The 26473-nt window shown below is 42.9% G+C and overlaps 1 protein-coding gene across 2 annotated transcripts in view; it reads left to right on the top strand.

The window, feature by feature from the left end:
* Positions 1-4115: 4115 nt before the first annotated feature.
* Positions 4116-26473, top strand: part of tbxas1 (thromboxane A synthase 1 (platelet)) — a 96224-nt gene continuing 73866 nt past the window's right edge. Inside the window, exons 1-2 of one of the 2 annotated variants that reach the window (XM_080760707.1) lie at positions 4116-4203; positions 10635-10760. In XM_080760707.1, coding sequence (XP_080616833.1) covers positions 10660-10760 — 101 coding nt within the window. In that variant the 5' untranslated portion in view covers positions 4116-4203; positions 10635-10659. The remainder of the gene's footprint in view (positions 4204-10634; positions 10761-26473) is intronic. The other variant, XM_080760708.1, reaches the window with a different exon arrangement.

Genomic DNA, 26473 nt, shown 5'->3' with positions numbered 1-26473 from the left:
TATAGTGGTTGCAACTGTATTCATTGATTGCCCGATTGAGTCCCGTGGTGGGAGTTCTGCTCAGGTTTTTGTCAATATTAAGTAGTTCCGGTCATTTTGTGGGGGGGCACTGGAACCACGCAGTAAAAGTAAATTAATCCATAAAACTAACATAATTTATATTGTTGACCTTTCTAAAATATTAGTTTGACTTTGACCCCTCTATCACATGGAACTATTTTTTTGGGCGTAGTGATACGGACACAAAAAACACACTCTCCTCTGTGATTACCTGGTCATCCATCGACCGCATGGTGTGGTGACCCTCCCTGCAGCCTTTCAGCATCATCTTTGGTGTCGACATATCAGTGCTGGTCTGAGCTTGGCCCTGGGGAGAGGGAATACCATTAACCATCAGACAAACACACACCCTCTGGCTAGTCTCCTGCAGAGCCACTGTGTCAAAAACAGAAACAACCATATGATAATATAAAAACTAATGCAATAATAAAATGTGCTTCAATTACATAGTGCTTCTCACACTAGTGAACGGTTCATGGCTCACCTCAACTTCAAACAGCAACTCTGGTTTCTCCTTGAATAGTGCAGGCAAGAGCAGAATTGCTGCTTCCGATTGGATGCCTTAAAAAAAGAAAATACAAAGATTTATTATAATAATGTTATTTTCATAATCCTTTAAAATCACGAGAACAAATGTCAGTCAAGTAGTGAGTGAGTGAGTGATTCAGGGTGCTACTGCCATCAGTCAGTTTTTGTTACTTGAAAATCTAACCAAATTAGATTCTGGCAATTACCTTTTTCTGCCATCGCAGCGAGCTTATTGAGGATTTGTTGGTCCACATCAATGTTGGCGATATCTCTCAGATCCCAAGCGAGCTTTAGAAGGCAAAGTAGAGGAAACGTGTATAAAATATAGTCATAACTCATGCAATTAAATGAGGAGACAATTGACACATTATTGTACTTACTATTTTGGATAGTCTGAGACATGGGAACTCAGAGATCGTCTCTTCTGTGCTGTGGTTGGACAAATTTTGATTCGTGTCAACCTTTCTTGGGGAGCTCTAGGTCTGGATGGTCCTATTTCATGACTCTCAAATGTTCTTTAATGCTTCGGTCATCTTCTCCTGTAAAAATGCATGTAAAAATGCATCCCATCAAACTTTCAGATGCTGTTTTTCTCCCAGTGTGGAAGAAGAAGATTTAGGGTGGATGTTTACTGCGACCCCTTGCTCTTGAAATATACCTTGTTTTATGTTGTTAAGTACAGTATACAGTAGAGTACATGAATGGACCACTGGTCAGTTATGATGATGTAACCTTTTCTCTCTCTCAAATGAAAATAATCTCTCCTCACTATTTACAACATCCCGTGTGAGGTGGAATGGTCCATCTGACATGGATACTTCTATGATGAATCTTTACATAGCGATACAGTGCAGTGCCGTGACAATTACTCAAGTTAGAATGGCATACGTAGTAGAAACGTATACATTGTTGTCTTACTGAGGTGGTTAAAAAGAGTCTGGATCAAAAGACTTCGTAGTTTTGTTTTACTTGCATTCTTCAGATCAGGATCTCGACTGTCTATGGCCATCCTCAGCACTGGTGGACATCTCAACTTGGTTGGCTGGCGTGATCACATGATGTTCTTGTAGCGGGCTCTCTGCAGAGGAATAATGAGAGGAAGAAAAGATAACTCAGAGAGATGACCAGCATAAATGGTGAACTACAATGAAATCATCAGTATAGCTAAATTAATTACTATTCTGGTAATCTTTATGTAAACACATTTTCATACCAATACATCACTTTCATACCAATACAACAAGTTATACATAACATAAAATAAAATAAATACATACTGGTAGATAAGTAGAGCAACTAACTTAACATTATATTACTCATGTTGGCTATTCAACATAATATCTGGTCTCAAGCCCAATTTTGCACCAGTGATTCCCATAGGAGATTTTGGTATTAATTCAAAATGAATCAGGACATTTCACAAAGTTTCAAGGAAAATAGCTATAGCCAATCTACAAACTCACAGCCTATTGCAATGCAATTGGCTTGCAATGCAATGTTGTGAGCTTGAAGATTGGCCATTTTGGAATAGCCAAAGTATAACATAGTGGTCTAACAGATTCTTTTCTATTTTACCTCCTGTACCCCGGCCCAGGCCCCACTTTGAGAACCATTATGCCCTACTATAGTCTACTTGCCAGCCCATAGAGCCCCATTGTGAACCCGGACATGTTTGTTGAGTACACCAAGGTTTTATGTTAGAAATGTTGAGTATGGGTCCCCAGCATGGAGAAACTGCCGGATGCTAACTTGCATATGTTGAGCAATTTTCATAATTGGCATAATATATAGAAGGCAAAAAGAAATGTCATCATGCTTTATGTAGCACTTGCCCAAATGTGCTGATGGCTATGGCCGTTCTTAGCCCAAGGTGTGTATTGTGTGCAAACCTAATGCTTGGAATGGATTCAGCATCATGAAAACCCTTAAAGCATGATAAAATTTAGATTGTGTTTCCCTTATAGGTTGTTAATGGTATATGGTCACATATTATGCCAATTATGAAAATTGCTCAACATATGCAAGTTAGCATCTGTCAGTTTCTACATGCTGGGGACCCATATACTCAACATTTCTAACAGCCTACAACGTTTGGTGTACTCGATATGCCTGGGTTCACATTCTGGCAAGTGGACTAATAATATATCAAAATAGATTATCTACACCAACCGCCCTAAACAAGTCACTATGCGACCGTTGTAAGCTTGTCAATAGGGTATTTTCAATATTTGAACTTATAATTATGCCCTATATTGAAAATAGCCGAACTACAATTAAGGTCATGTGTCGCGACGCCAGGGGTGACATGACAGTTGCAAATTAATAAAGGGCCTGCCCTGATATTGTTGGGCAACTGCACCCGAAGATAGTTAAAGCCTGTGTTTTTACCAAATGGAAGGCTTATATTAAAAATACTCAATATCCAAAACAGCCATTTCCACCGTCTTCAAAGCAACCACACCAAAACACGGTACAAAATAGCCCCTCCACCGCGGTTCCATGTGTTATGGGACAAACTTAAGTATGCAAACAAAACAAATAGCAAATTACCTAAATAAAGTTTCCCCAGTGACATAAAAAACGGAGTTCTTTGCCATTTAATAAACACTCACCTAAAAAAAAACGCTGAATAAACTGCTGAATGTGGGAGTCCATGACCATCAGTCCAAGACGTGACGCAGTTTTATTATTTCCCCTTCTGGAAAGTTCAAAACTCGCGCTCAAAAACGAACAGATCTACAAGCTCACTCCGCGTTGCGACGCGTCGAGTTGTTAGCTTGTAGATCTTAACATGAAACCGTGACGTAGTCAACCAATAACAAACAAAGAGGCAGTTTACGTCTTGCTTGAATCACGACAGTATCACCCCCGTCTCCCATAAATAACACCAGCGCCTGTGTATTTATCACTCCCATTGTAACAATAACCAATATTATATATATATATATATATATATATATATATATATATATATATATATATATATATATATATATATATATATATACACACACACACACACACACACACACACACACATACATAATATAGGCCTAATATAATTGAAGGTCGCAATTATATTATTATTATTATATGATTATCGAAGGTTAACTATAGAATTGTACGTCACCCAAAATCCCCATACTACAATGGAATCCTATTGAAACTTTGAAAAATCCTGTTGGACTTTCCAAAATTGGATATAACCCAATAAGATCCTATTGGCACTTTGGAAAATCCAATTGGATTTTATAAAGTGCTGATACAATCCTATAGGATTGTGTTGGATATGTGTAAAAATCCAATAGGATTCCTATAGGATTTCAAAATCCTGTAGGATCCTATTGGACATTTCGAAGATCCTATAGGACTTTTTGACTAGGGTGTGCTGCTGCGTACTAGTAGTACTCTAAAATAAATAAATAAAACATTAAAACGTCATTGACCGGTCAGCCTATCAGCCTGACGGACGCAAAGTTGTAGTCCTTTGTTTATCGGAAGAACTACATTATTGCCGGCGCACTTCCGTGTAAACAAGAGAGTGCACGGGACACGAGCGGATCGACATGAGACTGCCTTTCAGCAGCGATAACAACAAATAAATAAATTCTAAAGGTAAGAGTTGAACGCATGCAGCATTCTGTTATATTAACCTGCCATGTATTGCATAGCATGTACATGTAGCTCGATCTGTTTTCACTGTACAACAACCTTGTGTATTGTAGGTCATCATAGCCGTAGCGTCAGCTTGTCATTCACCTCACAGGTTTACAGGTGTAAAGAAAGCATATTAATTGTCGTGTCGTGTTTTTGGAAAGTTGGATGTGACTTACATTAGTATAGCAGCCAGGGCAGCGCTTGGTTCAACGGCATGTTTACAAAAAACAAACAAACAATGTAACAGATATTGTGGTTATAATTGTATCATACAGACTTTCAAAAGAACATACTGGTGGTATCGTAATTGTTGTTTTGCTCGCAGTATGACAGCACAGCAGCTGATGACAATATAGAAGAGAAAAGACTAGACTATAGGGGTCTGCAACCTTTTTTAAATTAACGTGTGCCATGTTTTAATTTTTTAATATGCCATGTCAAGTTTGCCAACATTAAGATTAATTATGACACCACATAAAAATACAATATATTTCCAGCAGAATTTGATTCAGAATTGAAACACATGTTGTTTAAATTTGTCTTGTTGGCATAAAACTAATGTATAAACCTGTGTAGGTCCCCAGTATGGCATGTGTTAGCCCCTCACCCATAGGGTCCCTTCGCATTTATTCCACGGTCTATTCTATGGTACACAGCTGTACATACGCTCCGTTCAGGCCGTGCTGCTGCTCCGCTTAAGTGGTCATGAGATGTTTCAAAGATGCATAACACTGCTATAGGAGACAACGGAAACGTGGAAGAATTTTCATTTGGCGCAGATGCCTTTTTTCCCGTTTTGGCTGTTCTGAAATTCTCTCTTCCTTCCTTATTGACTTATTGACTTATCTGACTGCGACAGAGCAGATCAGAGGCAGGGAAGTATAGGACGCGCAGATAGCCATTGTCTGTGCGGGAGGCGGTACAATGGGAATTGGGAAGTCCAAAAAAGAATTAACGGCATCTGCGCCAAATGAAAATTCTTCCATGTTTCCGTTGTCTCCTATAGAAGTGTTATGCATCTTTGAAACATCTCACGACCACTTAAGTGGAGTGCAGCACGGCCTGAACAGAGCGTATGTACAGCTGTGTACCATGGACAGTGGAATAAATGCTAAGGGATCCTACGGGTGAATGATGAAGAGAGCTCAACCGAGGGGTCCCGACTCCCGAGAGGGGCTAGGCATGTGTAGGACATTGAAACTCGAACAACTGCTGTGTAGACACACAAGGTTTATTGAAAACATGTCTTTGAATTTTGATTCCCTATACCACACCAGTGACCTCTAAAGATCTATGCTGTGTGTGCACTGAACAGTAAAATGTATTATTCCTTTGGATGTGATGCTCTGGTTAGGAGTGGCATTGATTTAGTCTAGTCTGTTTAATTGATTGATTGGAAATGTTATTAGGTTATTAGTTTGCAGAATGAGTTGCTCCAGGCATGGAACATGTTAGTGGAAATTATGCTGTTAAAAGCCCTCATGATGACATGCTTATAGTATAGCAAAACTATGTCTAATCGTCATAAATAATGTACAAGTACAATTAAAATATGGCTTTCAAGTTTCAGTATGGACATAATTTGCTAGTGCTAGCGCAGTGGTTCTCAATCTCAATCTTTTCAGGCTGTGACCCCCCAAAATGATCATATTTAAATTTGGACACCCCCACCCTGACAGCACTTATTGGAATTTGGAATGTAGGAGTTGAGGCATTCAAGATTCAATGTAGTTTGAGTCGGTTCCACAGACAAATAACTCACAGAGATTGTAGATCAGCTATTTTGGGGGTCCTGACTCCTGACTCCTGTGGTTCTCACATGTTGACAACCACTGTGATACGTATTACACCAGGGATGTCACACACAAATACACAGTGGGCCAAAATAAAACAATTGGTAGTGGTACAAGTCGAGGGTCGGACTGGGTTTCAACACACACGGGCACCGGTCATGAGGATGTCCCAGGCATACAGCAAACAAGTAAATGCGTTAAAAACTGAAAATGCATTATTATTAAGCTCAGTTTCCTGTTCTATGATCCTCACAAAGCACTGTTTTCATAGTAAAATGAGAAAGTAAATCAAATCAGTTGCATTAATTTCTTATCATCTTCTAGGTAATATTCTTTCATTACAGCTACACTGTCTCCACACAGAGGTTTGCCCTCTGCCTCCCACCTTTCTTTTAGCCAGTTTTGGGGAGAGGGGTAGCTGAAAGTTGACCACAGGCGATCTACTTTCACTGCTGATCAATAGTGAAGAGAAGACGCAGACTTGCGCTTGCGGGCCCTCGATACGCACCAATGCACTCGCAGTGCATTGTGGGACTTGTGGTATTATGGTGGTCCGTGCAATATACCAGAGGGCTAGTTCTAATACTAATTAAATATCATCCCGCGGGTCAAAGATAATTAATTAGCTGGCCTGATTTGGGCCCCCGGCCTTGAGTTTGACATATCTATTACACAATACGTATTAGCCTATTTCTAAGTTCATATTAGTCTGACCACTATTACGAAAATAGCAGATCTACAATATTGTATATGCGATTTCCATTAGCTGTCGTAACGAACTATATATGGGCCTAACCTTTAGAACCTATACTTAGTTGACTTCACTGGAGTCCCTACTGGGCTCCGAACCAAGTCCCTTCTTCTGTCTCTGTGGTCATAAATGTGTAATCACATTTGTTCAGTTCCTCTCTATTTGTGTCAGTAGAAGAAGCTGTCCGTTGTCATTGCCCCCTGACCTCCTGTGTAGCACTGAAAATAGCCCCTGTGCTGATTCAGCCTCCAAACTGCTCTGTGCTGTGTGTCATAGTTAGCCCCTGATGAACCAGAGTTATGACTAAACAGCACATTTTGTAATTAGCCTCTCATTGCCTTGCTTCAGTGATACACATCATATATGATTTCTATGGAAAACTAAAATATCATTACTGGTCAATCTGGGACCTTGTTGATTGTACTTACCTTGTTGTAGTATGGTTTTTGATTGGTTGAATACTTTAGCAGTTTGCAAAAAGTACAGAGGTACAGTTATACAATCATTGAGCCTTGCACCTACTGTAAGGACTTTCTCTAACCTGTGTTGCGGGTGTCTGCCTTGGCAGTACTCTTCTCTTCACAGTTATACAACAATTCAAATCAATTCATAAAGACATAATATACATACAATAGGCTACTATAAAAGAGTGGATAATTTATTTTGGCAAACTTTAGAAGACCAGTCCAGTTGCAAATTGCAGATAAGTGCTCTTTTCTGGTGGTTTTGAAGAAAGGTAGGAAGGAAGTCACACTTTGTGTTGGCTGGTGGTATAGACTAGAGCATTCCACATTTTGGTAGCATAATATATATCATATATATATGAACATGCTTGTGCCAAATCCGGGGGGAAAGTATTTCAATAATATTCAATATAACTGGTTATAATAGTATTACTTGTTATAAGACTGGTTGGGCACTGGACATTACCCTATATCATTATTATATTGATGTTGTGATATAAGACTAGATATTGTCTGGGATTTTAATGGATACAGCAATATCCTGATATGGCATAAGTGTTGTCTGTTACTGGTTTGAATCAATTCTTATTTTATATATTTTTGTTTCCCTAATCTGTTATAAATAGCTAAATAGGCTTTATGTATAGCCTATTTAGCTATTTATGATATATCTACGTATCTAACTCACAATATCAATATCAAGCTATAGTATTTGATTAGAAATAATTGTGTTCATTTTGCCTAATTATAATGTCCATTGTCCAATTTGAACAGGTGTCTGCGGTATGTTCGTTACTGTTATTGTCTGTGATTGGTTCTAAATATCAAGGACCAGATATCAAATCGATATCAGTCAATTAATACCAGCAATTAAAGAATGTTTAAGTGTTTATTAAACGAGTGGGTCACAAACACGTCTCAGCTTTTGGAGGACAAAACATAATCATTCAGATGAATGTAGTTTTGTGTAGAGAATAGATGACAGTTTGTAACATTGGTAATTAACCCAGTGGCTAACACCCGCTGAGACGCTGGGGTGTTTCATTAAACCACTTCTTTGTGTTACAAGCCCTTCGGATGGAACATTTTATTTAATCAGGGAGAAATCTAACAAAAGCACTCCTTGCTGCCTCCTCATGAGGATCACAGGCAAACTAAGCAAATGATGTGTTATTTTCCCCGCTGTGGTTTTTGTTGCTTTGTAGGATTGTGTTTTGTTTCCTGCCTGTTAGAACTAATGACATACCACGCTGTTGTCTATGGGAAAGAGTTTGAATGTAATATAGCATAGAGTACCTTTGTTGAATGTATCAAAATGTGTTAAATAATAATATCTCATAGGACATACAGTAGGTCTATCAAGGAATCAAATTTAAGAAGATCTTTGAGCTAATTCACCCTTTGTAAAGTCCCGCCCATGGTTGTGTGTGCCCTTCTTCGCAACCATTGGTTGCCGTTTCGTGGTTGGACAAAAATCCTCTCTCTCCATCCACTATACCATTGAAATAACATGTTTTTCAGTTGCTTCGTATTGATATTCTGTGCACTCAATTCTTATTTTAAACTTGGTGTCAGTAAAAAAGAACATCACAGGTACAGCATGGGGACTGGGACTGGAACATTAGTCTTTTCCAAAAAAACGACGTTTTAATAAATTCAACATAAACAAGCGGAACCAGGGCTGAACAAGGCAGAAAGAGCCTGCTGGTTAGTCAGTCAGGGACCAATCAGAAGGCTGACAAAGGGTGAATTAAATAGGCGCTGGGTGAGGGGAAAAACATGAAATACACACGTTTTCTGTTAAGCGCCAATATACATTCATTGTGTGGCGGTTGTGAGCTTTTCGATCCTCATAATGTGAGCTTGTAGAATGTAGATCATCTATTTTGGTCGTGTGACACCTAAACAAGTTCAGCTATCTATTATACTTTGGTGGTTGAGTTATTTGTCCACCACTGGTGGTTGAGAACCACTTAACCAAAGAAGTGAGTCAGTGAAGTAAACAGAATTTACATGAATCTGACAACCATTCTTTCATTCATTCATTCAACTGCATCTCTGTTGTGCCACAGTGTCACTTTGAAACAATGAACAAAGCGCTCCATTACAACACACACAAAGCTGTAAATGATTATAGAAATACATGTTTGGTAATGCATAAATGAGAGCAGTTCTGCTTTCAACAATTAAACTGTTCATCATACCCCGTGGAAACTCAATAGCCTCTCTATTTGGCCTCCCCCCTCCAGTGTTCATTCCATGTGTTTCTCAAAAAGGTTCTGATTGTGTGACACAATTTGTGTCACAACGTTCTGCATCACTGTGTAGTGTACCTTGCAAGCTGATCAGAGTGGCGGGAAGTAGCAGTGCATTTACTCAAGACAAACTTTAGTAATGATTTTGAGGATCTTTTACTTCACTTTTAATACTTTATAATTCTAGTCCACTACTCTGCTACTCCGAACACAAGAATCTAGTGTTTTTTTGGGGGGGTCTCATATCGTTCAATTTGGGGGTCCTTCCTTGACACAAAAATGCTTGACAACCACTGCCTGACTAAATGTACTTGGTTACTTTGTAGCGCTGGCTGTTAGTGAGGACCTCCGGGGGTATCAGTGCAGGGGATGGGCGCGCACACAGCACCCAGCAGCACTCTAGAAGGCTTCAGACAAAGCCCTCTAGCTACTGCCGAAACAAATAATTGACACGGTTGCCGTGGAAACCCACCAAACTGCACAATGTGCCTCGGTGCATAGTCCGTGGAGAGGTGTCGTTTATTTTGGGTACTTTGTTGCGTGTGGCTCGTTTAAAGTTAAAGACTTGTTTCTCTTTGCCTTTTTACAGTACACTGTTTTAGTGCTACATAGTAAACCCCTTGGTGTTAACTATGTATCTCAGAGATTGTACAAAATACAAATCTAACCAAATGGACCTGTGAGAGACCATTAAGGTTACATTTGTCATTGTGTCATAAACGGGGCTGCAACTGTCGATTCATTTCTTAACGATTATTAGTACTATATTATTTTTTCATAGTGATTAGTACTTTTTATGATAATGTTTTTCATTAATAACCACTCTTATGTATTTTTTATATCAATAAATAAACTAATAGATCTTTTCTAGTCAGCCAAATTGATTAGCCACTCTCACTAGTGGAAGCACCGTTATTATTAACGGTGTTGTGCCAAAAATAGCTGATCTACAAACACACAACATGACCATCCATGTCTTATGTCGAGCTTGTAGATCGTCTCATTTTAAAATGGGTAAAAAAAGAGGAAGAAAAAATAAAACTTTTTAAATTTTGATTTACTGTTGCACCGTTCACGGCAGTCACATTAACACAGTCCTCATTGTCTTGGCTTTTGTGTATAATAGTGGTGGTGTTTGGAGGTGTTGACTGATGGAGGCCATTATTGACCTTCTGAAGATGTTCACGGTGGAGCCCAGTGGAACGTCGGTCTCCATCGGTCTGCTGGTCATCTTCCTGGCTCTCCTGTACTGGTGAGTCCATTCTTTCAGTGTGATGTTCCCGTCCCATCCCATATATCGATTGATCGATCGCTTTGGTCTCAGTCGAGCAAGACTTGCTTAGTTGATTATTCATTGTTTTTCTTCTTTAAAATGTTCATGCCGAATGGATTCAATGAAAGATTAACACATCTCGTAAACTCTATAACCCTTTAACCGATAGCCAGTAGTCATTGTGGAACAACATTTGAATGTTCAGTTCTCAACCTCATCAACCCCCCCTGCAGTACCTGTGGGAAGCTCTACTATTCAGCATGCCTTCATTATTTTTCCTGTACTTTGCACACACACCCACACGTGTCACTTATTTATGCACTCTAGTTCCAGACATTTTTACACATTTGATGATTTAACCAACTAATTGATTTTTCCGTCACTTGTGTTATGTTATTTGAACATGCAATCTTTTAATTATTGGCTGCCACGTCTTTGATCCTGTGTGATTGTGATTGGAAGGAAGACTGTTGATGTTGTGTGTAATTGCAGGGTGTTTTAATGTCAGACGCAAATAAAGCTTCAAGTGTAGTTAAAGGAGAACGGGTCCCATGCAGCCTTCCAGATGTCTAATCAGTGTACGGTCCCCATTGGTCCAGTCGAAGGCACTTTGTTGCCGCCGCCGTGTCCAGATGGAAGAATAAAGACTCTACAAAGTGAGCTCCATTAATTTCAGGCACACATTAACCAGAATTAGAAAGCAAGTTAATCATCTGGGTGTAAGATTGATGCTCTGTCACACAACAGACTCGGACTCCTACTCTCACTCTCTCTCTCTGTCCGTGTCTGTCTGTTTGTCTGACCATCTCTCTGTCTCTCTCTCGGTCTCTGTGCGTGTGTGTGTGTGTGTGTGTGTGTGTGTGTGTGTCCTTGATTGTGTGTTGTTTGCATATAATGGCATAGCGCGTGTGATGCGACCCGTTGTGAGCTTGTAAATCTGCTATCAAAATACTTGGGAAATGGGACATTCCAATGAGTACATGTACTTTTGGTACTTCGAGCATGTACACACACACAGCTGCCACAGAGTTGGAAGTCAAAGTTACGTAACCCAAGTTAAATGAAGATTTACTGTATCTGCATGGAAGAGTGCATGAGTGCAGCCACGACACCCAGGTTACAAATGATAAGATTTAGGAGAGTCTAATCAATTTGTGTCTGGCAGGCATCCAGCAGAGACACTGAGAAATATAAGTCGCCCGCAATTTCAACCATAATCCTTTGGCAAAATAAGTAGTGCAAAAAAATAGAAAAAATAATTGAGCGTCCTTGAAACGCTATCAAACTTTTCCTCAAGTCTTTTAATACAGTGTGCCATTCCCCCTTCTGACGTCTGACGCATACCAACAAGCATAATGCCTGTGAAATGAGAAGGCTGCCCTGCTCGCTGAAAGAAAGAAAGAGAAAGAAAGAAAGAAAAAAAGAACTAACAGTAATAGTATGCATGCTGAAGTCGTCAATTCGTCATGGATCATTAATGATCTTTATCTCAAAATGGCTTAACACTGGTGTACCCAAAGGGCCAGAGCCTTTCTACACCAGCTCTGCACCAACATTCTCTCAGCCCGAAAAGATTCCATCTACAAGCGTGTGAGTTTTGTAAACCGGCTACTTTCGCAGAATGTTCATCTCCGGAATAGGGACGACGCTATAAGGTCAAACAAAGGCCTGTGCACGAGAGGGGGGGGGGAGGGAGAAGGAGAGAGTGAGGGAAAGAGAAGTAGAGAGGGAGGAAGGGGAGGAGAGAGAGAGAGGGAGAGAGAGAGGGAGAGGCAGTGTTTTTCAGCAGCAAGAAGCAAACATGTGGTTCCCCCTGGGGGCGTTGGGGCATAGCAGTGCAGAGTGTGCCAGTCAGACTGGGTTTCACACTACCCTGCTGGCCAGCATGAACCTCTGATGAACCCTCCTAGGGTGAAGTCACTGCATTACTCACTGAGTGAATGAGTGACCCCTACTTAGAGACTGATACATGCACGGACAGGCCAGCATGGGAGAGACTGCCACCTGCTGGAGTTTGTTTTAAAAAAAACTAATAATTGGACAAGTTCCGGAAGATCACTGGTTCTCAAAGCAGGGTCTGAGAGCCATTCCAGGGCGTCCCCAGCAAAATGAGGAACAGTTTGAACTCCGTTTGCCCTGTTTCATTTATCAGCTATTTGTATAGGTCTGCTACATATACAAATGTAGGGGACCACCTACCTAGGGGGGGTTGGGGTGTGTCTCAGGCCAAATATGTGTCAATGTTTGAGAATCACTGTTCGCATTCTGAAATCCTTCAGCTATGTCCTACCTAGCTGTATGTGTTTTTTATTACTTTAATTTGGGCAAGGTTTCAGCCCCACCACAACCCCATTGACTTCCATTATACAATTAAAGTTAAACATTTCAGAAATTGTAAAGCATTACTGTATGTGAAACCTACTGGCAGTGTGCACAAGAGCTTTGGACAGACAGACAGACTGTAAAAAACTATAAAAAGTATTCTATTGTTATTCTTGTAGTGCAAGCGAAGCCAATTTAAGTCTAGCTGGCTTCCTGGTTCAATATTAAAGCTGCTTCATTACCACAGATAACCTTTCCTCAAATCCATATCCTGTAGACAGAGGAGTTTCAGGAAGCCATTTGTCGCGGTGGGAATGGAAAAGAACATCAAGCTGTTTACAATGCAGGGAGCTATGAACTCGTTGGCTAGCAGGCCGCCCATGTCGTGCTTAAGACCAGGTGACAATGACATGAAGTGGGAAACGTAATGCTGCCCCCTTCCAGACCAGTCCTCTTTCTTCTACCTCCTTTCCTCCAGCCTTCATCTCCTCTCCTCTAGGTTTATTTTTTTGCATGTGCATGGTTGTCCTTGTACTTAGGCATTCATACTCATATTCATACTATACTATTAAAGACTTATCATCACCTACAGTTGTAGGTGATGATAACCACCAAAACGGTGGTTAGTAAGAACAGAGAGATGTGTTTGGGTGAGCGGTGAGTCGCCTATCACCACGGCGTGACGTCATGTTGTAGTTATCGGTGGTCACTCTCTCTCTCTCTCTCTAGTCTATGTCGTCCTCAGATGAGCCTTCCATCGTCTCTTCTAGTCATCCCGGTTCTCCATACAGTACATCCGGCCAGCTCGTTGGTGCTTTGCGCTCCTGCATCTTTCTTGAGTACATCCACATATGTTAGTATGGGACGTCCTCTTGATGTGTTGGTTCCCACAGCGCCAGCTTGCTGGCTAGCAGCTCCTGGTGTCTTTGGCAGCGTGTCCTGCAAGTCTCATTCTCCTGGCTGCTATTCTGTCGCTCACCCTGAATATTCCAGCATGCAGATTCTCGTTGGAAGCATGTGTACTCTTGCTGATATTGAGCGCTACACGTAACATTCATAGCACCCGTCTAGAGCCTTCTGCAGAGTTGGCTTCAGCATTCACTGCCATACAGGAGAACAGATTCTACCATCGCATAGAAGAAGCTGAGTTTGATTTGTCGGGGGGAGGTTGAGTTCCATACACTGGCCATGCCATTCAGGGCCCTCCATGCAAGTGCCTTCCTCACATAGTCACCTTATCACCTAAAACTGGAGTATGAACGATAGGTTCTTGGGTTACCTCTGATCCTAGATTTCTATTTCTATGCATTTGATGTATTACCTCGTGTTTTTCTTGCTTGCTGTAAATCACTCTGGATTAAGAGCATCTGCTAAATGTAAATGGTAGTACATGATCCACCCATTCCCAATTCCCACAGACTTAGATCAGCTAACACAGGTATACCCCCCCTCGCTATGATACACTGGCCAATGCTCTAAGCATCCCTAAACCCTTCTCCCCCCTTTCTCCCAAACTGTGAGACCACTATCTCACTCCCCACCTTCCACAGCAGTCTGAAAAGTCGCCTCTTGAGGCTGTACAGTGTACATCAACCCCTATAGCAGTCCTCATTCCCCGTATCACTTCTTGTTTCATATTTCTGATAGATTCTAGTTATACGGTGCAGTATGCAGTCCCCCAATTGCATCAGGATTTAGGATATTTGATTGAGAGAGATTATAACACACTTGCTAAATTGGGACCAATGCAGAAATTAAGATATGGTTTGCTTTGTAGTTAAATAATTCGCCATGATTTAATGTGTATGGTATGGCATGGTATGGTATGGTATGGTTAGGGTATGGTATGGTATGGTATGGTATGGAGCATACGATAGTCCATCTGCAGTGGTCTCCCTTATGCCTTGTGCCAGTTAGGTACAGTGGTAGCAGGACACAGCTGTTTCACAATTTGATTGATTGAAAATGTTGTGGGGGGCACTGGGGCCACGCATTAAATGTAAATTAATCCACAAAACTAGCGTCATTTGTATTGTTGACCTATTTCTAAAATATTAGTGGAACTTTCGTTCAAATTTGACCCCTCTATCACACAGAACTATTTTTGGCGTAGTGATATGGACACAAAAAGCATAGTTCCGTGTGATAGAGGGATAAAAAATTAACGAAAGTTGCACTATATGATAGAAATAGGTCAACAATACAAATGACCGTGTTTTGTGGATTAATTTACTTTTAATGCGCTTTACATCACAGGTTTACAGGTGTAAAACAGTCGGGGAAATTGTGTTATAAAGTGCTTAAATGTTTTAAAGCTTTTCAATAATGTGCTTAAGCTCATGTGTCATGTATCTGCGCCACACGAAACCAAGTAGTATAGGCCTTTAAGTGGTTAAAGAATCTATATCCAGAATGTAGTCAGTCTGTCATTCTTGGAAACAAGATGTTGAATTCTGTGCACGCATGCAGGCACGCATGCACGCACACACACACACACACACACACACACACACACACACACACACACACACACACACACACACACACACACACACACACACACACACACACACAGTCTCTCTGGTGGTGGTGGTTGGTGATAAAAACGCTCAATGCTCTGTCCAGATTGTTCTGGAATGCCCGCATGCAGTGCACTGATCCACATGTTCCTTTCCCACCACATGACGCGGTGGTTCTGTGGACCCTCACTCAGCCACACAGCACCACCTCCAAACCAATGTGTTTCATTAGAGCCCAGGCTGCAGGCGGCTGCCTGCCTGTGGGGAATTCAATCTATAAATCACAGTGCCGTGGCTTATTGAAATCAGCAGTCGCCTTTGTGCAAAGATATTCCCTTTGTAAATATGAATTGAATGGTTGAGTCCAGGTCATTGTTTAATGTTTTGTCCCCTTCATGGCGTGCACAGTGTGTGTTTTGTTGTGCCTGCAGCACATGAGTATGTGCATGCTCGTATTTCTGCAGTGTTTGTTTTTGCTCAGAGAGTGGGTGAACAACTTAAACCAGGCTGGGGTCCCCCAGGGTTCTATACTAGGTCCGGTCAGGTCCTTGTTCCGCTCCTTCATTACCTCTACATCAAATGTGTAGCCGCCTAGCGTATGAATTCACAAGCTTGTATCAGCTATTTTTACCCCAGATTGGTGAAGTATTGGTGTCAAAATGTACTTAAAGTACCAATGGTAAAAGTACTCATTATGCAGAATTTCTCATTTCACAAGTTTTCAAATGTATATAAATATTTAGCAAATAATAGATAGTAGCGTAATCGGCTATTTCCAAAATGTAAATAATAATCAAAATCTAAAAGTAACTAAAGTTTTCACATAAATGTAGTAGAGCAAAAGTTCAATATTTGCATGTAGTTGAGTAGAAGAAAAGGTAATTGGAAATCAGAAATACTCAAGTAAAGTTTTGTACTTTACTTGAGTATTTCTGATTTCCATTACCTTCCATTACTTTCCATTACCTACCCCAAAATTGTACTTACCGGTAAGTACAGTACTTTACACCACTGCTAGCCAGGAGCCTTCACGACCTGTAATAAACCAGATTCCACACCCTCCCTCTGAGGACGAAGGTCTGCCAGTGAAGTCAGCAGCTCCTGCTAAGGGGTCAAAAAAGAAAGAAACCCCTTTGTCTTAATTCGCATGGTCCAAACAGATAGACAGTCACGCATGCTCGCACACATGCACGGCAGCACACACATCAACATTTTAGGATGACAATTCTTTTATCAATGCAATTTCTTTTGCTTTTATTTTGCCATTTCTAACAATAAACTTAGTTGCTTACCCGTGTTATACACAGACGGCAATAGCTGTCCCTAAATCTTATCTAACCTCTAAAATCTTATGCTTAACCTTATGCTTAACCTTATGCTTAACCCTAACCCCAACCTGAATCTTTTCCTAATTTTAAGTCTTCGCACCAGAAATCGTTTTGAAGCATAAACAACCGTTTGTCTTGTGAGGACCAGGATGCCTATTTATAAAAGTCTGCTATACTTGTGGGGACATTTGACTCTCACAAGTATACACACACGCCACACGCACACACAGTATAGAGCAGTTACATTATTGGAATTGTCTCCCGCCGCATTTATTGGATAGCATTACATCAGAGGAAATCAAAAGGAAATGAAAGGAATCAGTGATTAGTGTAATGTTTGGTTAGTTTGATTTTTGCACAGTCTGTAATTGGATATACAGTACTTTCTTTTTGTACATTGATGCATAGCATTGTCTCCTCCATGTGTCGACTGCCAATTATTACAGACACTGAACTGAATTTAGCCAATGCCTTAGCTCTTCATGGCTTGGCCACACACACACACACACGCGCACAGGGTGGACAGTGTGGACAGGTCTGCTGACTTGGCAGGCCCTCCGTCCGCTCACCTTCCCCGACTCCTGTTCTTCCGACGTCCCGCTGGTTTGACTTTTCCTTTGTCATTGAGCCGCCTGGCGAGGAGCGCCTCATTGTTTAAAGACCAGGCTGGTCGGGACAGCTCATCCATCACGCCTGCTAATCATATCGCCGCGCACGTCTCCACAGCAACCACCTGTTTCCCGGGTGATGGGTAATTAACTCGCCCTAAACGTGGCCAGTGAGCGGAGAAGCGGCGGTGCGATCACCTCTCAACCCTCGTTTAGCACCTCGCCAACGACCCCCGACCCCTCCTCTGACTGACCCCAGCCTCCCTGGTACACGATGACTATTAATTTAATGAAGAGTAGTAGAATGATAAATATGCTCTGATACTGTATAAGCCTGCTTAACCACTTACCTGAATGCTTGGTTGTGTACTAGGCCCTCTCCTGTTTTCGACGAAAGTAGACGATCTACAAGCTAGTTTTTTGTCCATTGACATTAAGGTAAAGAGACATATTAGACATATTGGCCGGGGTTTAGTAGCCTAATTGAACATTATCTCTACAACGAACTAGGTCTGCAACTATTTATTATCTTACATTGAGTTATTTTTCAATCGAGTAGCATAACAGATTATTTTATAATCAATTAAATTGATCAGTCTGATTAACCAGAATGGGGCTTTGATACTTTGGCCTACAACGTTGCTGCTCAAAAAATGTGGGGGAAAAAAAGAATATGAGCTCGATGATCTGTTCTGAACTACTAGATCCGTTGCTGTGAGTTTGTACATCTATTTGTTGATTTTTTTTTTTATTTTATGATTTCTCTTAATCAATTTAATCTATTAGTTTGATTAACTGCAGCACCTCTACAACAAACACATGGAGATAATACTGAATATGACAGTATTCAAAATGAATGATGAGACCTGATGAAAATGTCTTCCTAATCCTGAACAATAGCTCTGTCCGATACTAAAACCTACATCCTGTAATTATCCCTCTCGCTTGGCGTCCCCTCGGTCACCCTCGTAACGCCGGAAACCCATCAGAGAGGACTCTCTCTCTGCACACTGGAGCAACAGGAAGAGCCCCCCACCCCTCCTCCCCCATCCCCCGCCCCCCGCGGCCCCTCAGAGACGTCCTGTTAATCTCCTGTGTCAGCGCGGGGCGGTTATACGACCGACCGACAGACATCAAAGGCCCGGGACGTTTGTTTTTTTGTCGGAAGTGGGATTCACCCACCGGTGCCTTTCCTTCCCGTGGCACTCCACTGGCTATCCTGTCTTTAAACCCAGAGCCACCAGTGATCGTTGAGAGGGACACCTGTGTTTGTGTAGAGGATGCACGTTGTGACAAGAAACCTAGGCCCTGTGTGTGTGTGTGTGTGTGTGTGTGTGTGTGTGTGTGCGCTGCGTGTGTGTGTGTGTGTGTGTGTGTGTGTGTGTGTGTGCGTGTGCGTGCGTGCGTGTGTTCTTGACCTAGCTCATTGTTCCCACAAATATGTCTAATGTCAGGAATGTTAAATGGGGACAGGATTGATGTGTCAAGGTTATAGGTAACGGTTACAGTTACGGTAACCCCAAAGCCTGATGTGTGTGTGTGTGTGTGTGTGTGTGTGTGCAGCCTAACACACACACAGTTTCAAGAGGCTGCTTTCACAGAGGCTGAGACAAAAACCTGCAAAATGTTCAGCTGCATTGCTGCAGGTTGTCGCCATTGAAGTGAAATTGATAAATAAATTGGGAAATGAGAACTAGTTAACGGTTGGCAAGAATGAGATATTCTTCCGTTTACGCAGGGAGTGAGAGAGTAGCTGAGGCAGAGTGGTGAACGGTGAAACAACGATAACACGATTGATTGACACTTCACTGCGTCATTGGAGCGCTGGAAAAAAGTTGTAGTCGGCTCAACTTTTGACTAGTAGCGTGTGACACCCGTCACGTTTCCGCTGAAAATGAGGTGTAGCTGACGCCGGGGCTCCACTGGACACGTCAGCGTTGCGTCTCCGTCAGGGAATTTTCCCTCTTTTTTTATGTATATAACTTTTTATTGAATTTTTACGTTTTCACATAGATGAATCAATAAATTATAAGCACAATACAATAAAAACAAAAAGCACAGAAACAAAACAAAACAAACAAACAAAAAAGAAAATGGCGAGCAGCACATACCGTACACAATACTGTCAGTATTCATTAGGGAGAAAAAAAATATATAAATACAAATATATATACACATATATATATATATATATATATATATATATACACAAGTTAACACAACACACAGCTGGGGCTCTCCAATCCAATGAATCACTTCCTTTATAAATCACAGTAGATAAATCCCTGGGCAAGTAATCTATCAGCGGCTGCCATATATTCATAAAGTTATTTTCTCTCTCTTTTAATTTGGTACTGAGCCTTTCCATTGGAAGTACTCTGTAGATTTCTCTATACCACTGAGTCACTGATGGAGGTTTTTCAATTAAACAAAATGCATTTTCTAGCTACACAGAGAAGCTTATCAAGTAGCTTAGCCCTTCTAGGATCCAACACCCCAAATTCGGATGGCAGCCCTAATAAAAATTGCCCAGGATCTTTACAGATCGGTTAGTTTTTTGACCCGCGTCAGCGGCGTCACACGCATCCAGTGGAGCCCCGCCGTTATGTTGCTTGTTCACCGCTAGTGTAAACGGAACGCAGCATGTGCTTTAGGGCTAATATCGTTTCTGTGGGACAGAAACCTCTTATCTCCATATTCTAACTTTTTATTTTTTTTGTATTAATGCCCTACTAAGTAGGGCCTATACTTGATTATACTACAGCGTGATCAAAAGCATCAAAGGAAGCAGATCCACAAACTTAAAACGCTACTTTTGATCATTTTGAATTTGAATTTGAACAGTTTTGGACATAATGAAGTTTCCACCCGACAAAGACGGCAGTACTATTTCTTCTCTCTCTCTCTCTCTCTATCCATGCTGCACTCCTAACTGCCCCTGTCACCCCCCCCCCCCCCCCCCCAATCATCAGATGGGTGAAGCTAAACAAAATTTCCCCTGTCGGACTACAAAGATCCCCCCCCCCCCCCTCTCTCTCTCAGTCACATACACACTCCATCACCACCTGTGTGGCTTTGTCATTCTCTCTTCGTTTTGTCAGGGGGAAAAAAGCACGAAACCCCCCCCCCCCCCCATTCTCCTCCTCTCCTCGGCAGTGTGCTGCGGTGCTGTGTGTGTATTTGTGGATGTTCAACGGAGCGTCGCTGAGTGACTAACCCCCTCGACGGAGCAACAGAGACTCCCAACGCCACACACAGCTGGCGCTACGCAACCGGAGAGGGAGGGAGGGAGGGAGGGAGGGAGGGAGAGAGAGCTAGAGCTGGCTCAGAATCAACCCAACTCTGGGGTTTTCATGGCAGCGTGGCAGGAGGCCAAGAAGGGCATATACAGCGGCTGTTGGTCTGTGTTGAGATGTGGCCCTGCTGCAGGTCCTCTGGGTTCATCATGGGGGGACAGAGGACTGCTGTAGGTCCTCTGGGTTCATCATGGGGGGACAGAGGACTGCTGCAGGTCCTCTGGGTTCATCATGGGGGGACAGAGGAGTGCTGCAGGTCCTCTGGGTTCATCATGGGGGGACAGAGGACTGCTGCAGGTCCTCTGGGTTCATCATGGGGGGACAGAGGACTGCTGCAGGTCCTCTGGGTTCATCATGGGGGACAGAGGACTGCTGCAGGTCCTCTGGGTTCATCATGGGGGGACGGAGGACTGCTGCAGGTCCTCTGGGTTCATCATGGGGGGACGGAGGACTGCTGCAGGTCCTCTGGGTTCATCAGGGGGGGACGGAGGACTGCTGCAGGTCCTCTGGGTTCATCATGGAGGGACAGAGGACTGCTGCAGGTCCTCTGGGTTCATCATGGAGGGACAGAGGACTGCTGCAGGTCCTCTGGGTTCATCATGGGGGGACAGAGGAGTGCTGCAGGTCCTCTGGGTTCATCATGGGGGGACAGAGGAGTGCTGCAGGTCCTCAGGGTTCATCATGGAGGGACAGAGGACTGCTGCAGGTCCTCTGGGTTCATCATGGGGGGAAAGAGGAGTGCTGCAGGTCCTCTGGGTTCATCATGGGGGGACAGAGGACTGCTGCAGGTCCTCTGGGTTCATCATGGGGGGACAGAGGACTGCTGCAGGTCCTCTGGGTTCATCATGGGGGGACAGAGGACTGCTGCAGGTCCTCTGGGTTCATCATGGGGGGACAGAGGAGTGCTGCAGGTCCTCTGGGTTCATCATGGGGGGACAGAGGAGTGCTGCAGGTCCTCTGGGTTCATCATGGGGGGACGGAGGACTGCTGCAGGTCCTCTGGGTTCATCATGGGGGGACAGAGGAGTGCTGCAGGTCCTCAGGGTTCATCATGGGGGGACAGAGGACTGCTGCAGGTCCTCTGGGTTCATCATGGGGGGACAGAGGACTGCTGCAGGTCCTCTGGATTCATCATGGGGGGACAGAGGACTGCTGCAGGTCCTCTGGGAGGACTGCTGCAGGTCCTCTGGGTTCATCATGGGGGGATGGAGGAGTGCTGCAGGTCCTCTGGGTTCATCATGGGGGGACAGAGGACTGCTGCAGGTCCTCTGGGTTCATCATGGGGGGACAGAGGAATGCTGCAGGTCCTCTGGGTTCATCATGGAGGGACAGAGGAATGCTGCAGGTCCTCTGAGTTCATCATGGGGGGACAGAGGAGTGCTGCAGGTCCTCTGGGTTCATCATGGGGGGACAGAGGACTGCTGCAGGTCCTCTGGGTTCATCATGGGGGGACGGAGGACTGCTGCAGGTCCTCTGGGTTCATCATGGGGGGACGGAGGACTGCTGCAGGTCCTCAGGGTTCATCATGGGGGGACAGAGGACTGCTGCAGGTCCTCTGGGTTCATCATGGGGGGACAGAGGACTGCTGCAGGTCCTCTGGGTTCATCATGGGGGGATGGAGGAGTGCTGCAGGTCCTCTGGGTTCATCATGGGGGGACAGAGGACTGCTGCAGGTCCTCTGGGTTCATCATGGGGGGGGGGGGGGGGAGTGATGTGTTGTCTTTAATGGAACTGAAAAGCATGCTTCATCATCACGATGGCTCCGCGATGCCATGTTTCTGTTCTCTTCAGGGAGAGATGTGACCATTAGGGCTCCTGCAACTTTACTTTTTTTTCTTAGAGGTTATTCTGTCCATTACTTCTTTGACTAATTAAGTAAATGAGAAGCGTGTTTTTATTTTTTGTACATCATGAATATATAATCAATTAATTTTACCAAAATACCTACAAGATTACAATGTGTGAAATCAACAATTTTTTGTATTTTTGCCACTGTATTTAAAAAAAAAGGCAGGTGTAGTATTATTTTAAAATCCAGTCTTAATCGATTAGTTGGATTATGTGTTTCACATTAATTCACCCCCCAGGCTTTTGGTTGACATCTGGGTGGGAGGCTTACAGTCAGCTAATACCTCTTTGTGATCAACGTACACACGGATAGAAAGCCACTTAGTGATTAGATTGCATGTTTTTCTCGCTCCATCTCCCCCTCCAAATCCCTCCTCTCTCTTTCTGTCCTCCCTCTCATGTCCTCTATCCCTCTCTTTATCCCTCCCTCTAGCCCTCACGAAAATATATCCAAACCGACATTTAGAACCTCTAACCGACTCAATCTTGCTCATGTAGATTACTCAAATAATCGAGGAGCAGTTTTGTTTTACATTTATTGTCTTTATTTCTTTATTTCTCAACGGATAGTTGCGAAAAATGTATAAACGTTTTTTTATAATCAACTAAATGGATTAGTGTGATTAAGGTAACCACTTAACTCTGTGTTATTATACTTTTTTGTATGATGGTGGGCGGTGTACAAAGATATAAAAAATAGCCCGTTTACAAGCGCACAACATGTCACATCATGACACGTTGAAGTCATATCGCCCCCGGCCCTTATGCACAGGTGAGAGCGACTGCAAATATGCTTCCTATAGCGTGCATGGTTCCTTCCTCTCTGACCTCCATTGTTCTCGTGTGTGTGTGTGTGTGTGTGTGTGTGTGTGTGTAGACATTGTTTCATTAGGCTAATATTCGTGGAATGAGATCGCAGGCTTGGTTATTGATGCAGCTCATTGGCTTTTTCATGGCGACACAATGGCCTCCCTTGATTGATTGCGCTGGGCGACTGATGATGATGACACCCAGGAATGCGAGACATGTAGAGCTATGTGCTATACGTCACGGACACAAAAGACCCACACAGAGTGTGCACACACACACACACACACACACACACACACACACACACACACACACACACACACACACACACACACACGCACACACAGTATACTGTATGTACATGCATGTGCGCGCAAACACATACTGTATAAGTACAAGCCTCTATAATGAAGATGGCTCTTGTAGGGTAATGAAGAACATCTCGCCTTTTGTGGAGAAGTGATCAGCCCCGTTGCTCAAACAGAAACAATTAATATTCATGCTTGGCTGGTGATTGAATAATGGCTGCGTATTCTCTGTCCTTCCCCCAGTGGACTGAGATGATAAAGAGAAAATGGGAGCAATGGAAGATTTTCTATGCCCTAAACTGAGTTTTTGTGCTTGAATGATCCACATTCTTGGGGTCTGATGCCAAACAAATGAATACAAATATACCTGTAATGTTTTGATACACAATTCAAAAATTTCTTCTGTCATTGGTCGAAAAAAACCCGGTTGAAATGACTAACCAATCAGGAAGTAGACAGGCAAATCGACCAATGACAAAGCTTCTAGGAAAATCTTTGAATGCAGATTGTGGCCCCTAGATGTGTCACAGAGACTACATTTCTTTGGGGAGCGGTTTACCCATTGCTGGCTGTATGAATACCAAAAAAATATATAGATAAAAAGGTCATTAAAATGTTGACATATTATTGCTTATAGCAGCTTTAAACCTATATTCTTTCCAATATGGCTGCTGTGCATGGAGCCCATTGCGCTTTAAATGTGCTTCACATTAAGTCTGTGAGGGTTTAGGGCTGTCCCTACTGTCAAACCGTCCAATGAGGGTTTAGGGCTGTCCCTACTGTCAAACCGTCCAATGAGGGTTTAGGGCTGTCCCTACTGTCAAACCGTCCAATGAGGGTTTAGGGCTGTCCCTACTGTCAAACCGTCCAATGAGGGTTTAGGGCTCTCCCTACTGTCAAACCGTCCAATAAGGGTTTAGGGCTGTCCCTACTGTCAAACCGTCCAATAAGGGTTTAGGGCTCTCCCTACTGTCAAACCGTCCAATAAGGGTTTAGGGCTCTCCCTACTGTCAAACCGTCCAATGAGGGTTTAGGGCTGTCCCTACTGTCAAACCGTCCAATAAGGGTTTAGGGCTCTCCCTACTGTCAAACCGTCCAATAAGGGTTTAGGGCTGTCCCTACTGTCAAACCGTCCAATAAGGGTTTAGGGCTCTCCCTACTGTCAAACCGTCCAATGAGGGTTTAGGGCTCTCCCTACTGTCAAACCGTCCAATGAGGGTTTAGGGCTGTCCCTACTGTCAAACCGTCCAATAAGGGTTTAGGGCTGTCCCTACTGTCAAACCGTCCAATGCATGAGGGTTCTGCCAGAGCCCTTTTATGCGCCCTTTCCGTAAGTCCACATTTCAGCAGACTTTGCCCGAGGGAGTTTTTTAGCGTTGTGACATTAAATAAGGGGTTACCAGGGTATCCTCCAAACATCAATCATTCAGTTAGTCATGCAGCCTGGTTAGAATGTCAACAAACAGCAGTGCTTTCTCATCGTTCTCAACGAGACACAGACTGGAGAGGAGATATATTTAAGACAAGACAATAAAAGTACACATTTAGTATATACAGAAATTACAGAATAATGAAATTGAAAACAAATAATATACAAACTAAACTAAACACAAATGGTAATGAACATAGTGACCTAAGGATAATAGCCAGTAAGACGAGGTTGCATGCACACAGCCGCCTGGGTGACGGCACACTGCTGGGCAAGTTCTGGCGCTTTGGCATGGGGGTTATACATTAAATGTTTCATATAATGACAATAAAAAAGGGCTGGTTTCCACCTGACAGCGACAACATATTCATAATACTGTTATGTGCTACTCATAACTTCAATCAACATATAAAAATAAATCTATTTCCTAAAACCAAATTTGTATCCCAAATTAGCTACAGACAGAAAAACAGAAAAATCTCCCAACACACATTATTATTATTTTAATTTGCAAGAGTGTAACGTTTCACACGCAGGCGGTTCCTCAGACATCTGAAGGAAACATTAGACAAATCCTTTGAAAAAGGATCTATTTCATCTGTACATTTTTTTATTTAGACTCAAGACCAAAATGCTTCTCTTTGTTCCTTATTATGGAAATGAGGAATTATGCTTTGGTTTGCTGGGTAAACATATTTAGCAATTTCAAGATGTCTGTCTGTGGTTCAGAATCAGAAAACCTTTTTTCAGATCAATTGAATAATTGAAAAGGATAATAGACAGATTAACCACTTTCAAACTGGTGTTCCTAACTTCCTACCGTACAAAATAATAATAATAATAGTACCCAAATGTCCAAATAAAAAATAAATTGCAAATATAGCACTAACTGGTTAGTTGCAGAACCCTGTGTGCACTACTAGAACAAGGGTTCCCAAACTTTTCAGGCCGTGACCCCCAAAATCATATTTGAACTACCCTGAACTGGGGACCCCCCACCCTGAACTGGGGACCCCCCCACCCTGAACTGGGGACCCCCCCCCCATCCTGAACTGGGGACCCCCCCCATCCTGAACTGGGGACCCCCCCCCCATCCTGAACTGGGGACCCCCCCCATCCTGAACTGGGGACCCCCCCCCATCCTGAACTGGGGACCCCCCCACCCTGAACTGGGGACCCCCCCCCCATCCTGAACTGGGGACCCCCCCCATCCTGAACTGGGGAC

This window comes from Protomyctophum bolini, assembly GCF_963924005.1.
Source record: "Protomyctophum bolini genome assembly, chromosome: 4".
In the NCBI taxonomy this organism is placed as follows: domain Eukaryota; kingdom Metazoa; phylum Chordata; class Actinopteri; order Myctophiformes; family Myctophidae; genus Protomyctophum; species Protomyctophum bolini.
The sequence above is the reverse complement of the archived record's forward strand: the minus strand, read 5'-3'. Positions and strand labels throughout refer to the sequence as shown.